The sequence below is a fragment of the Akebia trifoliata genome, chromosome 11, assembly GCF_017979445.1.
Source record: "Akebia trifoliata isolate Shusen 1 chromosome 11, ASM1797944v1, whole genome shotgun sequence".
NCBI lineage: Eukaryota > Viridiplantae > Streptophyta > Magnoliopsida > Ranunculales > Lardizabalaceae > Akebia > Akebia trifoliata.
Window position 1 is genome coordinate 35,546,775 of NC_141385.1, and position 12,806 is coordinate 35,559,580.

General features: G+C 36.2%; 1 protein-coding gene and 1 pseudogene across 3 annotated transcripts; one reads left to right on the forward strand and one right to left on the reverse strand.

Annotated features, from left to right (window-relative positions):
* The first annotated feature begins 1,329 nt into the window (after window positions 1–1,329).
* Window positions 1,330–8,102, forward strand: LOC147391401 (putative serine/threonine-protein kinase PBL19). 2 transcript variants are annotated; one of them, XR_015183185.1, is made up of 6 exons: window positions 1,330–2,702; window positions 3,835–4,095; window positions 5,168–5,290; window positions 5,574–6,008; window positions 6,526–6,629; window positions 7,810–8,102. XR_015183185.1 is itself a non-coding variant. In XM_086459847.1 (5 exons), exons 1-5 carry the CDS (start codon window positions 2,346–2,348, stop codon window positions 6,529–6,531), a joined length of 1,182 nt encoding a protein of 393 aa, XP_086315973.1. In that variant the 5' UTR covers window positions 1,331–2,345; the 3' UTR covers window positions 6,532–6,722. The 2 variants fall into 2 exon arrangements, 1 of the variants encoding a protein (XP_086315973.1); XM_086459847.1 differs by lacking the exon at window positions 7,810–8,102 and having other exon boundaries at window positions 1,331–2,702; window positions 6,526–6,722.
* Window positions 8,103–9,737: 1,635 nt separating this feature from the next.
* On the reverse strand, window positions 9,738–12,806 carry LOC147391402 (beta-amylase 3, chloroplastic-like; annotated as a pseudogene). Its single transcript, XR_015183184.1, has 4 exons — window positions 12,145–12,806; window positions 11,500–11,710; window positions 11,142–11,252; window positions 9,738–10,627 (listed from the first exon to the last, which is right to left on the reverse strand). The product of XR_015183184.1 is annotated as a beta-amylase 3, chloroplastic-like (transcript).

The following is a 12,806-nucleotide window of genomic DNA, read 5'->3' on the forward strand; positions in this document are numbered from 1 at the left end:
GTAATTTTCATGATAATGACGACAATTATAGGTATTGATATAATTTTTATAAAAATAATAGAAATATTAAGAAATTTCCTCATTGAAGTTGTAGGAAGTAGTAATTTATGAAAATAGATTCATAAGTCATTAAATTACAATACACAATCATATGGAGTATAGAAATATTTTCATTGAAGGCTACACATTTTATACTTGTAATTCATTTATTTTGATTAAAATTTATTATTTCTAAAAATATTTTGTGAAATGAATAGTACATTTTATTCAAATGTATATATAAAAAAAACTAGAGATTAAATTTCTTGTCTAACCCTCTAAAAATGAAAATATTTTTGTTATAATTCCTTTATTTGGTTTTTGTTTTTTTTTTTTTTTTGTGATTTTGGAATTGAGGTATCTAGACTTCTCAGAGAACCGGATTAATCCTTGGGGCATGTACAATCCCCCCTCCTCTTGACTAGGTAATTTCTGGGATAAATCCCCAAGGGAAGCTTTTAAGAGGGATTCAAACTTGAAATTCTGTGTTGTGTTGCGTGGTCTTGGCTGTCTCACCAATCATTACGAGTTATTTTGTTACAATTCTTGATATGTGAGATATCTCTATGTTTCTAAACCCATAATATACCCTTGACCAATGACCTAAATGCTTTTTTTCATCCCCTAGCAAAAAATCTTAAAATTTTTTCTCCAAAATCCTTATCACGTTCAACCTCAAGATTGTATTTCATTCAACCTTCATTTCTAAAGGATAAGATAGGATTTTCGAAGAAATAAAAAAAAATTGGATTCACTATAGAAACTTAAGATAGGTATCCTAGAGATTGTAATATAAAGATGATGGATTTTTAGGAGAAATATCAATAATTTTTCTTGAGAAATTCTATTGCCATACCTACTTTTGATAAGAGCAACCTAATTCATATGTTAATCATTAGAAGGTTGCACATATCTTGGGGTGCTCTTAGTAAAAGTTGGTGTGGCAATAGAAAGAGGTCAAAGATGAGGGCATGTAGGTGATGTTGTTGTTAGCATCTCTTAAAAAATTGAGGTTAAAGGGTATACTTTTTAATTTTAAAAATACAGGGGTGTTTCTAAAATATTTACCAAAACCAGGAGGGGTATTTCTAAATTACCCATTAAGGCCCTTTCTTTTCGGTTACAGCTTTACAGGGCAACATCACGTAGGGAAGAAAATTTCAATTTGGCTTTTTTCCAAAAGACCGTCCACACGCTTCAATCTCTGTTGTTTCGAGCTTTGGAGTTCATACTTCACGTATTAACGACAAGCGTCACTGTCATTTTCTCTCGAATTTCAGCCAAACCCACCTAAAAAAGACGCGGGATAAAACGCGAGAATTCAGAGATAGAAAGAAAGAAAGAAAAAACCCCGAAAAAATAAGATTGGAAATTTATAGTTCTCATTTAGTGGCCTACTTGGTACCTCAAAGTCTTCCAATTTCTTCTCTTTCAGTCCAGTTCACACCTGGGTTTTCTTTCTCTTCACGTATTTCAATCTGGGTTTCCTTTACTCACCCATAACCCATTTTCTGTCTCCGTTAAATTTCGGTTGAAATTTTCCTTCTTATACCTTTTCTCATCTGGGTTTTCTGTTTCCCTATGTTGTAATGATTTTTCGCTCCATTTCGCACCTGGGATTTCTTTCTTTCTTCCTATTTCAATCTGGGTTTCCTTTATTTTCCTCTTCTACCCAATCCTCTTTCTTCAATCTCTGTTGAAATTTTCCTTCTTTTCTTTGTCTCTTTTACATTCGATGCTGTTTCCTATCTTAGTATCCCGTTTCACTTTGTTCTAATAATTATCACTTAATTTCCCACCTGGGTTTTCTTTCTTTCTTTCTTCCAATTTCAATCTGTGTTTCCTTTATTGTACTCTTCTATCCATTCTTCTTTCTTGAATTCCCGTTGAAATTTTCCTTCTTTTTGTTGTTTTTCTCATCGGGGTGTTCTGTTTTATTATTTTCTAACAATTTTTTGGACCGATTTTCTCATTTTCTCAGCTGTCTTTCTTTGATTTTTCTTGGTTCCATAATGGGTTTATCTTAGTTTCTCTATTTTCTGAACCAATTATCTCATTTTTCCCATTTATATTCCTTTAATTTCCTCTTTTTTCATCTGGGTTTCCTTGTATTCACCTTTCATTTAGTTTCCCATTTGGGTTCTCTCTTATTTGTGAATTTGTTCCAGTAGACATGAACTGAAATGGTGAAAGTCCCCTTTGTTTATGCTAGAATTGTTGTTGAGCTTTTGAGTATTAGTATAGTGTGAGCAAACCCAAGTTCTTAGAACGATTAAATTCGGAGAATTGCGATCCGATTGTGAAGAATGAAGTGTTTCTATATCTTCAAAGATAAATCAAAATCCAGGGAGCATAAATCAGCACCAGAGTTGAAACAAAAGAGCAAATTGGATACATCTGGACCAAATAGAGAGACAAAGTCTTCAGGTTCAGCTTCAGTTTCCTCTCCTCGTACGATACCAGAGTTGTACGAAGAAAAGGCGCACAATTTGCGGGTGTTTTCATTTTCGGAGCTCAAGAATGCCACTAATGGTTTCAATAGGATGCTGAAGATCGGGGAAGGTGGGTTTGGGAGTGTTTATAAAGGTTCAATTAGGCCTCCTGATGGTCAAGGTGATCGAATCGTGGTTGCTGTGAAAAAGCTTAAGAGGGATGGCTTGCAGGTAAAGGCTTTTATTTTCTCTATTTTTATCAATTTAAGGCCCTATCGATTTACACATATGAAATCCCTTGTGAAGCACATACAATTAGATCCGCTTTTCATAGACAAACTAATGATCGGTTCAGTATCACAAGATCCTTTCTATTAGATAGGAAGGGCTGTTTTGAATATGTAAATCTAAGTAATTGAAGCAATGATGGGTTTTACGAGTCTTAATTTAGTCTTGAGTGGTTTGTTTCATATCACTTCATTTAATTTGTTTTCGGTGTCTTATGATATGCAAATCGAATCATTTTCATCATATAATCAGTCATCCCAGCTATGTGGGGGTGGCAACGCAACACGTATTCTTCCACTCAATTGTATCTAGAGCTATTTCTTCCCTTAAGGAAAGGAAAGAACGCATTGTTAAGGCTAATGATGTTTAAACTTACAAATAAATGTAAAATTCAATTTTTTTTGTTAAGAGGGAAGCAATATACTAGTGTTAACATTTTAATAATATGATTCATTATTTGCAATCCGATGAATAATTGTCATAATTGTTTGATCTTCTATGATCATTTTCAGAATAACTGAAGGGGATTTGTATGCTTAACTGATTAAGTGATAGCTACAGATTAATTAGACTGTTTGTAACTCTTAGACAGACATGGGAACACCTTGTTTCTGGTTAGTTGTATAGTTTTTAAAAAAAAAACTTTACAATCATTGTTAAACCTAGGACTGGTCTTGGGCAATCCTCTAATCTGTTCTTTAATTCTTATGAGCAATCCCCATGTGAGAAGAAGATGAGCCCCCTTTGTTTGTGCCCTATAAACAGGTTCTTAATTGCATTTCTATCATAAAATGTTTACATGGCATGTGCATTTGGTTGGAAACATGAAGTATCACAAAATACCAACTAAATGATTGACACATCAATGGAACTTGGATGCTTTGAACTTATATTATGTCAGGTTTTTCATATATACATACATTACACACACACACACACACACACATGCATATATACGTACATAGATAGATATTTTCATCTTGTAGTTATTAGTTGTTATGGTGTGTGGGTTATCTAAAGTCTGTTTGGTCCTGAAAGATTCTTTTTTTATTTTTCTTCCCCTTTCCTCTCTCAGGGTCATAAACAATGGGTAGCAGAAGTTCAATTTCTAGGTGTTGTGGAACACCCAAATCTTGTAAAACTCATAGGATACTGTGGTGTAGATGGTGAAAGAGGGATCCAACGGCTGCTGGTTTATGAGTTTATGCCAAACAAGAGCTTAGAAGATCACCTTTTCAACAGAGCGCTCCCTGCTCTTCCCTGGAACACAAGATTAAATATAATCTTTGGTGCAGCTCAAGGATTAACCTATCTGCATGAAGAATTGGAAGTTCAGGTTTAATTCTAAAATTTTCATTTGACATAAGTTGACCACATTTTGCTTTCTGTGATGCTTTAACTGTTATATCTTGGATCAACTAAGTAAAATCTTCTTAATGGCCTCACAATCACAAGGTTCATTAGTAACAGTTCTGCATGGTGTAGCAAAATCATTATTCCAGATGTTACGATCCAAACTATTCAATATTCTTTATTCTTTCTGGTCACATAATAATCTATGTCCCGAATTATCAGATGCATGGTTTTGCATTCAGTTTCTTTCTATATTTAGCTAGCCCAGAAATGGAAATTCTTTGGAAAATATTTTAATCAATATGGAAATACTAATTTTTGTTTTTGGAAATTATGGAAAATTTTCCATATTCCTCGGAAAACATACAAAATGCGTCAAAAGTTATTAAAAAAAAAAAAAAAAAAAAACAATAAATGAGCATCAAAATCCAAGATAGATTTTTTTGACAAGTCAGATTTTTATTAATAGCATGAGGTGACCATGAAGCAAAGTACAAAATCCGTGATAGATAAATTGAAAAATTAGGTTATGTAGTTGTAAATATATATATATTGTTAATTAGTTTTTATGTATGTTAATAAGATCTCTCTTGCTCTCTCATTTTCTTGTTTTTTAAATTAAAATATTAGGTTATTTAGCCGTAAAATATATTTATGTATATTGTTATTATTACTTGGTTTTTATGTAAGTTAATAAGATAAGTATATGGTAGAAACATATATATACATAATATTTGGTTTTGGTCCTTGAAAATATTTCAAAATTAAATACCATGATCGGATGGGTTATGGTCTGGTGATCAGTCAGAATTTTGTTGCATCGAAACACTCAACATGGATGTCAGTCTTTGTCTATTGAAGCACCCATGCTGGATATTTTATGGAATGCTTTAAAACTAGAAAAAATTTCTAGATTGATAAAACCGGTAGAAGTTAGGAAAATCCCAGAGAAGTTCCCATCATCGATTATTTCCTTATTTGCTTGATATTATGAAATTTCCACTCTTTTTGAATATCAAGCATCAGTGTTAACTGTTCAACTGTTGTTTTGGCAGGTCATATATCGAGATTTTAAATCGTCAAATGTGCTATTAGATGAGGACTACAAGCCAAAGCTATCAGACTTTGGGCTTGCTAGAGAGGGGCCAACGGGTGATAACACTCACGTATCCACAGCAGTATGTGTGCAGTGCACTTTATCCGATTACAATTTTAAATACTGTTTTGTTAACATGTTCCCTACGAGCACACATTAAGATGCATTAAATACACCTCCAGACCTATTTTCCTATAAAAAAATGCCCTCAAAAAATAAGTTCTACCAAAAATACCCTCAAATGCTTATTCCCAAAGTGTATTTAATGTATCTTAACATGTGCCCTTAGGGCACATGTTAACAAAATCCTTTTAAATATGATCATACTCAATGTCATGCCCATGCAAACTATTCTTGTTGTTCAGGTGGTGGGCACACATGGGTATGCTGCCCCAGACTACATCGAGACAGGCCATCTCACGACTAAGAGCGATGTTTGGAGTTTCGGAGTGGTTCTGTATGAGGTCCTTACGGGAAGGCAATCTTTGGATAGAAATCGCCCGAGAACAGAACAAAAGCTTTTGGATTGGGTGAAACAATTCCCTCCCGAGAGTAAGAAGTTTGGCATGATAATGGACGCACGGCTTGGAAACCAGTACTCCCTTAATGCAGCAAGGAATATTGCTAAATTGGCAGACCGTTGTCTGTGTAGGAATAGAAATGAACGTCCAAAGATGAGTGAGGTGGTAGAGAGGTTGAAGCAAATAATCCAAGTTTCAGAAGGTGAAAAACTTCCAGAGAAGACTCCTGGGTCCTCTAAACCGGCCCATCTGGTTAGACCGAGAGGGAACATGATTGCGGTTAGTAGAATTAGAATTATGATTACTTAGAGGACCAAACAACCTCATACATGGGTTTTTTAGTGGTCTGTTGATCCTGCCTCCATATATATAATAGGGCCCTGTTTGGCAGCCAATGTTAGGGAGCCAACATGGAGCCAACGCTTTGTCCTATATGGATTACAAGTCTCGGAATGGGCTGATTTTTTGTGAGGATGATCTCTATGGCAAGGTGATCATCCTCACTACAAATCAGCCCAATCTGAAACTTCTAATCCCATCAAAAGTGGATTACGAATTAACGGTCCACAATTCTTCAACTTGTAATCCACTTTTGATGGGGTTAGAAGTTTTGGAATGGGCTGATTTTTTGTGTGATGATGATCTCCTCACCATAGAGATCATCATCACAAAAAATCGGCCCATTCTGAAATCTTTTTTTAACCCATAGGGCAAGACGTTGGCTCCCTAAGGGTTGGCTGTCGAATACTACCTATATATTTCTTTTCTGACAAGTTTCCTTTTGATTCTTCTGCAGGTCTAAATGCTTGGATACTCCTGATAACCTAGGTGGACTCTTTTTTGTTTTTTCTCTCTCTTTTGAGGAATGTATGTTCGATATATGCAACTATGCTAGTTGAGGTATTGCAGCTTTGTTTTGCACACAGAATTGAATTTTTTTTGTCTGATATGATTGATTGATGGCATATAAATAAAATTATTGTTGTTCATCAATGTGTTATGAACTACCGAATGTATCTATTGAATATGTAATTAGTAACTCATTAGAAAATACCAAGAAAGTTGTGGTTTTTTCCATTCAATTTTTAGTAAATCCTGATTGTAGGGGAACAAAATCATATATATAGTCTAAACTCTTGAAACAGCAAATACTCTCAAAACCAATAATGAAAATTTCCCTTTTAGATATCCTGCTTGTAGGATTTCTCATAAGTTCATATCAAAGCCTAGCTATTTGAATCGATTGGTGTTGCCATCAATTTTCAGATATCACCTTGGTTACTTCAAAGTGGTCTCTATATCCTAAGATTTAACTTGGCATAGAGCAAGATATTAAGGTATGCATGATGGGGCAATGTAGGACATTGGTGTTCTAGCAAGTAGTTTGGGTTGTGAGTGATGCTGGTTCTTTTCAAATTATGTCTTCGGGATTCCTCTAGGAGTCGATTACATTAGGATTGGGATGGATTTGTTGTTAGGAACCTCTAAGTCGTGAATGCGGCTCAATAAAATGTCTTTACAAGTTTTGAGTGAATTTTACGTGTCTCTAGAAGTGGGCGGTTGAACAAAGCACAAGAACACTTATTCAGATTCAGGTTGAGAGAGAAGAGTGGTTCGATCTTCTTATGGTTGTAGTGTTTAGAAGGGAATTTGCAATGTTAATCATTATTTTAGTAAAGGAATGGATTTTTTATAAGGTTGGTTGTGTTGGGTTCTGGGAAGACTTGTGCAATTCCATGGAGTTCTCTAAGGAAACCTACTCTGTTCTGTTCTCTCTATCAAATCAAATTATCTACTTAGTACATGAGTGCTTGATTCTGGATGGGAAAAGGGATTTCTTGGAACCCCTAGGTTTTCAAAGGAATTTTAATGATAAGGAGATAGACTTCATATCGAGTTTGCTTTGCTTTCTACCATTAATAGCATGTATATACTGTTTATTCCACTTCCAAAGCTCTAAATTGATTTTGATTCATTAGATGAGATTTTGATTGTTTGCTTAGATTCAAAAAGATTATTGTTGATTTCTGCTCTAATGCGCAAGGATGGTTGTAAATCTGAAGATTATATTTTCTTTCAGGAGTGGGTTCGAGTAATATATTGTGCTCATTTTTACCCTATTAGTATGAATTGGATTATGTCCATTACTCTATTGGATGTCCTTCAGAGCTGGAATTCCTCAGCTTTCTCATCTAGAGTTTTCGGTCTTCTTTGGATGATTTTGTTTTTTGGATGATAACGAAAGCTGCACGTTCAAATTTTCTCTAGTGTTCAAAGATTGTGAATGAACCTTTTATTTTTCAATGAGAATCACTTTATCTTTATTAATTGGGGAGATTAGACTGTGGTTTATTGCACTCTTCTTTGTGATTCTTCCTCATCTGATGCTTGTGTTGGATATTAGCATTTTTCATAAATAGTTACTGAAAGTTCTGAATGCAACTATAAATCTATATATACATGGATTTGTTAGAAGGTGATAATTTAGGACACGGAGCAGGGGAGTGTCTCGCTCCACTCTACTCATTCCCCTGCATCTCCATGGGATTTGGATTGAAGACTAAGGGGGGGGGGGGGGGGGGGGGGGGCTCAGGAGGGATGGGATGATGAGGTGAGAGGTCTCCGGGGGTGCTATCCAGTAACGGATTCCGGAATGCATCACGGGGTCATGGACCAATCCTGAACACACTTTGCAGATTTTTTTATTAATGGCAGGGATTCATATGGCATATTATCTTGGGTAAGCGCCATGCAATTTGTTACATTTTATGTCAGCGTCATTTGACATTAATGATTAAATGGCTGGTATTGTCAAAAAAAAAATAAAAAATAAATCATGTTATTTGTGGTCACCACCTGTTTATCGCATCTTTGATCATTTTGGAATTTTGTAGAAGTCCTATTAGATTAGGTCTGTCATGATCTCTCTTTAAGAGTATGGGTTAATGTATACCAGAGACTAGGAATCTAGGATTGACTCAATAATCAGTCTTTAGGGTATAACACAACCTATTGGTTGGATCGTCTGAGATGGTTTCTTTAGCATAAAGAGGATAATTTTGAGGGACCCCTTTGGGTTTTGTTGAAAATCACAAGTACCTAGGGCTTTCAAAATTCATTACATACGCTCTTGACTTTTGTCTTCCATGAGCGACCAATGAAAATGACCATAATTCCTCATCTTTAATCATTTGCCAAAAAAATACCTTGATTTAACAACCCTCCGACTAGCTAGGCCCAAGCAGAGCTGGGTTTGTTTGGATCAGCTTGTTCAAGTTTTGAACAGGCCTTAAAATCTTAGCCCAAACACATGTCTGATGGCTGGGTGGGCAGAATAAAAAAATGCCCATGTCCAAGCCGAGCCTCAGCTACAAGCATTCATTTTGACCGAAGGATCATGTAGGGCCTGGACCGAGGTTTTCATTTGGGCCAAGTGGACTGTCATATTGGTCCATATGACACCTCAGCTCTCTAGATTTTATGATCTAGGTTAGGTTTTAGGAAAAAAAAAAAATTAAAATTTTCTTTCGGACGGATATAAGACCTTGAATACCACTGAATTATCACATTTAAAATTTATAAATCAAAATAGCCCAAAAATGTCTTTACCCATCTTTATTTTCTCTCTCTCTGATGAGTACCTAAAATTCTATACTCATGATCCGTGTGGCACCAATCATGTTTTTTGATTTCACAAGGACGATTCATATAATCCAATCTCTCTCTCTCTCTCTCTCATATAAAAACTCAAGAACACCAATTATTAAATGAATAATGATGAATGCACGCGGTCTATGTGCATGGTTGGATACGTGGCTAATGTGGGGTAAGGGCACAAAACCACACATCTATTTCCTGTGTATCCCGATGAAAATGATTTATGATTCTGTGCACTTGCGGCTTGCCACATACCCAACCGCAGACCAAGATTGCATGCGTTCGTCACGACTCTTATTAAATATTCTCCTTTCATGGAGAGATCAGATATATCATTTATTATTCTCTGTATTTATAATATATAAAGTTAAATTTCAGCAAAATATAATCAAATTATTACTCATATCTTCTTCCTCCCTCTTATATTCCATTACAATATGTTACACATATTCTTTAGACCAGTGCAGCTTCCTTAGTATTCACATTCCGGTCGCCAATGAACCCGACATAAAGATCCGACCCGCTTGAATCACACTTGGATAATCCAATGTGCCGTCCACCTTCCGACATGTTCTTCACAAATTCCACTAAATTCTTCCAATTCTCCCCTTCAAACAACCTCTTATTCATTCTCAAATACGTAAAAGCAGTCAACCCATTGCCCGAATCCGACCTACTCGTCGCCAAAACTTGTGCAAATGCTCTCTCATCATACCTCTCTAATGCATTCTCTCCCGCCAACTCCGTTCCAACAGCCTTGGTTGCCATCTTAACTTGCTTTACTAACCCTTCGGGCGAGCAATTCGCGCTCACGGGTTGTTCCCCATCTCTCATTTCCATGCAAGTGAAGTTCAACACGACACCATGCTTGCCCAACAAGCGGGCTATGGGTAAGTACCCATCCCGATGTTGGGTATTGTAGTATCCAGCTGTTAGTTCCGCTGCGTGGGACTTCGTCCCGTAATGCCAATGTATCCCAGCTACCTTTGCAGATAATTTAGCACCGGTACCATGAAATATTGCCTCGGCCGCTTCTAATATTCGGTCACCATGTTCTAGTAGCTTTTCGGCATACCATTGTAGGAAGAATTGGCCATATTCGGTGTTCCATGTTCCGTCCCTTCGAAAAAATCCAGTGTCCTCGGGAATTGGTTGTACTGGCCTGAATCATGTGGTCCGCTTCTTCCCCAATGGTTCTTTTCGATTGCAATGGCTGATGCCTTTAGAGAAGCTCTCATGTACTGGATGGAACCATAGAGCTTGTTCAGAATGTAATCAAACACCTTGCAAACATGGTTTTATGAGTTGAATTTTTGGATTGGATCGGTATTCATGGAGTCCAGTTTGAACCGATCCATCCTGACCGAATGATTCTACATTAATTGATAAATAAAATAATTATTTTGTTCTGTTGTAATTTCTAATATCATTCTATATCAAACATAAACATTGAAATTCTTTATAAAAAAAAAAAAGCCCGTTGACCTGGCTAAGTTTTTTAAAATAGCCCATTTCAACCATTTTTGGTCCGAGTCAAAGGTGTGGATTCACATAGGCAAAATTTGCCGCAGTTAAACTTGACTCGGCCGAGTTTTAAGACTATTTACTAAAATAGTTATTAATATGCATGTAGGGGACTGGGTCACTGAGTGGGGCCAAACAATTAATATTGAAAGATTATTAATTTTATTTTATTTTTATAAATTTATTTATTTGTATTTTATACGGTGAGTGATTTATGTATATGGTAAGTACCTTGTCATAGCACTGGAATTCACCAATACCAGGGAATCTCCATGTACCATTGCTTTCTGGATAAGATGGATACCTCAGCTCTCCACATGGTCCCATACCCACTTGAACTTCCTGCAATTTTTCATTTCATAATTTCAATTAATACCAACATTATTTATTATATAAAATAAATTTGAAAAATTATTTTGATGATCAGTCCCACATATCATGTGATATTTTAAGCATATGATTTGAAGTTTATAATCCAAACGGATATGAGCACAATTGAATTAATATAAGATACAGTTTTAATCAAAATACGGTTATTATTCCTCTCTAATTAGATAAAACAAACTGAATATGATTGATGGGTGCTTACCACAATCACATCTCCTAGATAATCCTTGAACCTCTCGCGGAAACTCCTCATGTAATCGGAGTAGACTTGGAATGGTGTTCTCCCTTTAAGTACAGGCAACGAATCACAACCCAAGGAAATGTACTCGGGATTCCTCCGTCCTGATCTATCTGTATAGACAAGATCAGGGTTCTTGCTGATTTCTTCGAGTACCCATGGAGGTAGAGGAATGCTGAGTACCATTCAATAAGAACAATTAGACGATCAACTTTTATAAAATAAGGGGTAATGTGAATGGATATAGTAAGAAAATAAGTGGGATTCATGTTCATAACCTGAATAGTTGACATAAGCCACCCAATAAAAAGAAGATACAAGGGTTTATGATGAAGATGAATTTTGAAATTCTCTTGATGAAGAAAAGATTGGAACTAAATCAGAGAAAAAGGGGTCTGAACTATGATGAAAATTGCAATAAATGCACAAGAGTCTCCATAAATGACAAAAAAAAGGATTGGGTGTGAGCCATAAATCAAGGGGGGAGGGTATTTTTGCAAAATTCATGAAGAAAATATTGAATTAGATAAAAAAAAAGAGGCGGGAATTATGATGAAAATTGCAACAAATGCATACAAAAAGCAAATTATAATAACCCCTTTTTCATACCTACAAGAGTCTCCAACATTTCCTCCACACTGATGGAAGGACATAACAACTTGAAGCTTCAATCCATGCTTTTGCACCATTTGAACAAGCTCTGCATACCCTTCCCAATTATACTTCAATGGTCCATCTTTCTCTACCAATCCCCACCAAGCATCAACCATCACTCCTTCCACCCCTGCACTCTTCAAGGCCATCAAGCTCGCGTTCAATGATCGCGGCCTATTCAAATTCCCCCCTACTGATACCGTATCGAGGGGCAACATGATAAACACGGGCACTCTTGAACCGTCTTCGACTTCCCTGAGAGCCCATGAAGCCTCTCCCCTTTCTCCTCTATCCTCTCATCTAAAAGGTGAGTTTTTTCGAGCAAAATTTGCGCTTGGGGGATCAAATTCTTCATTCGAAGGCAATAAATGGGCTTGATTTGAGGAAAGGAAACCGAGGTGGTGAAGTCATCCGATGTTTTCGGGTTTTTGATGTCTTTAGAATTGATGAAAGAAGAAGAAGAAGAACGCAATGTTAAGGCCATGGTGATTGAAAGGAGAAGGATAAAGAGCAGGTTGTGAGAATGTATGGAGGAGGTTTGGGGGTTATTTACAGAGAAAAAAAGAATTAGGCGTTACGAAGGAGACAATGTTGGTGAGGTCTGGTAAAAGAGAAAA

Coding starts and splice junctions, on each gene's coding strand:
- LOC147391401 (XM_086459847.1), top strand. CDS start 2,346: ATGAAGTGTTTCTATATCTTCAAAGATAAATCAAAATCCAGGGAGCAT. Junction 4,096..5,167: donor ATGAAGAATTGGAAGTTCAG/GTTTAATTCTAA, acceptor TTGTTTTGGCAG/GTCATATATCGAGATTTTAA. Junction 5,291..5,573: donor ACACTCACGTATCCACAGCA/GTATGTGTGCAG, acceptor CTTGTTGTTCAG/GTGGTGGGCACACATGGGTA.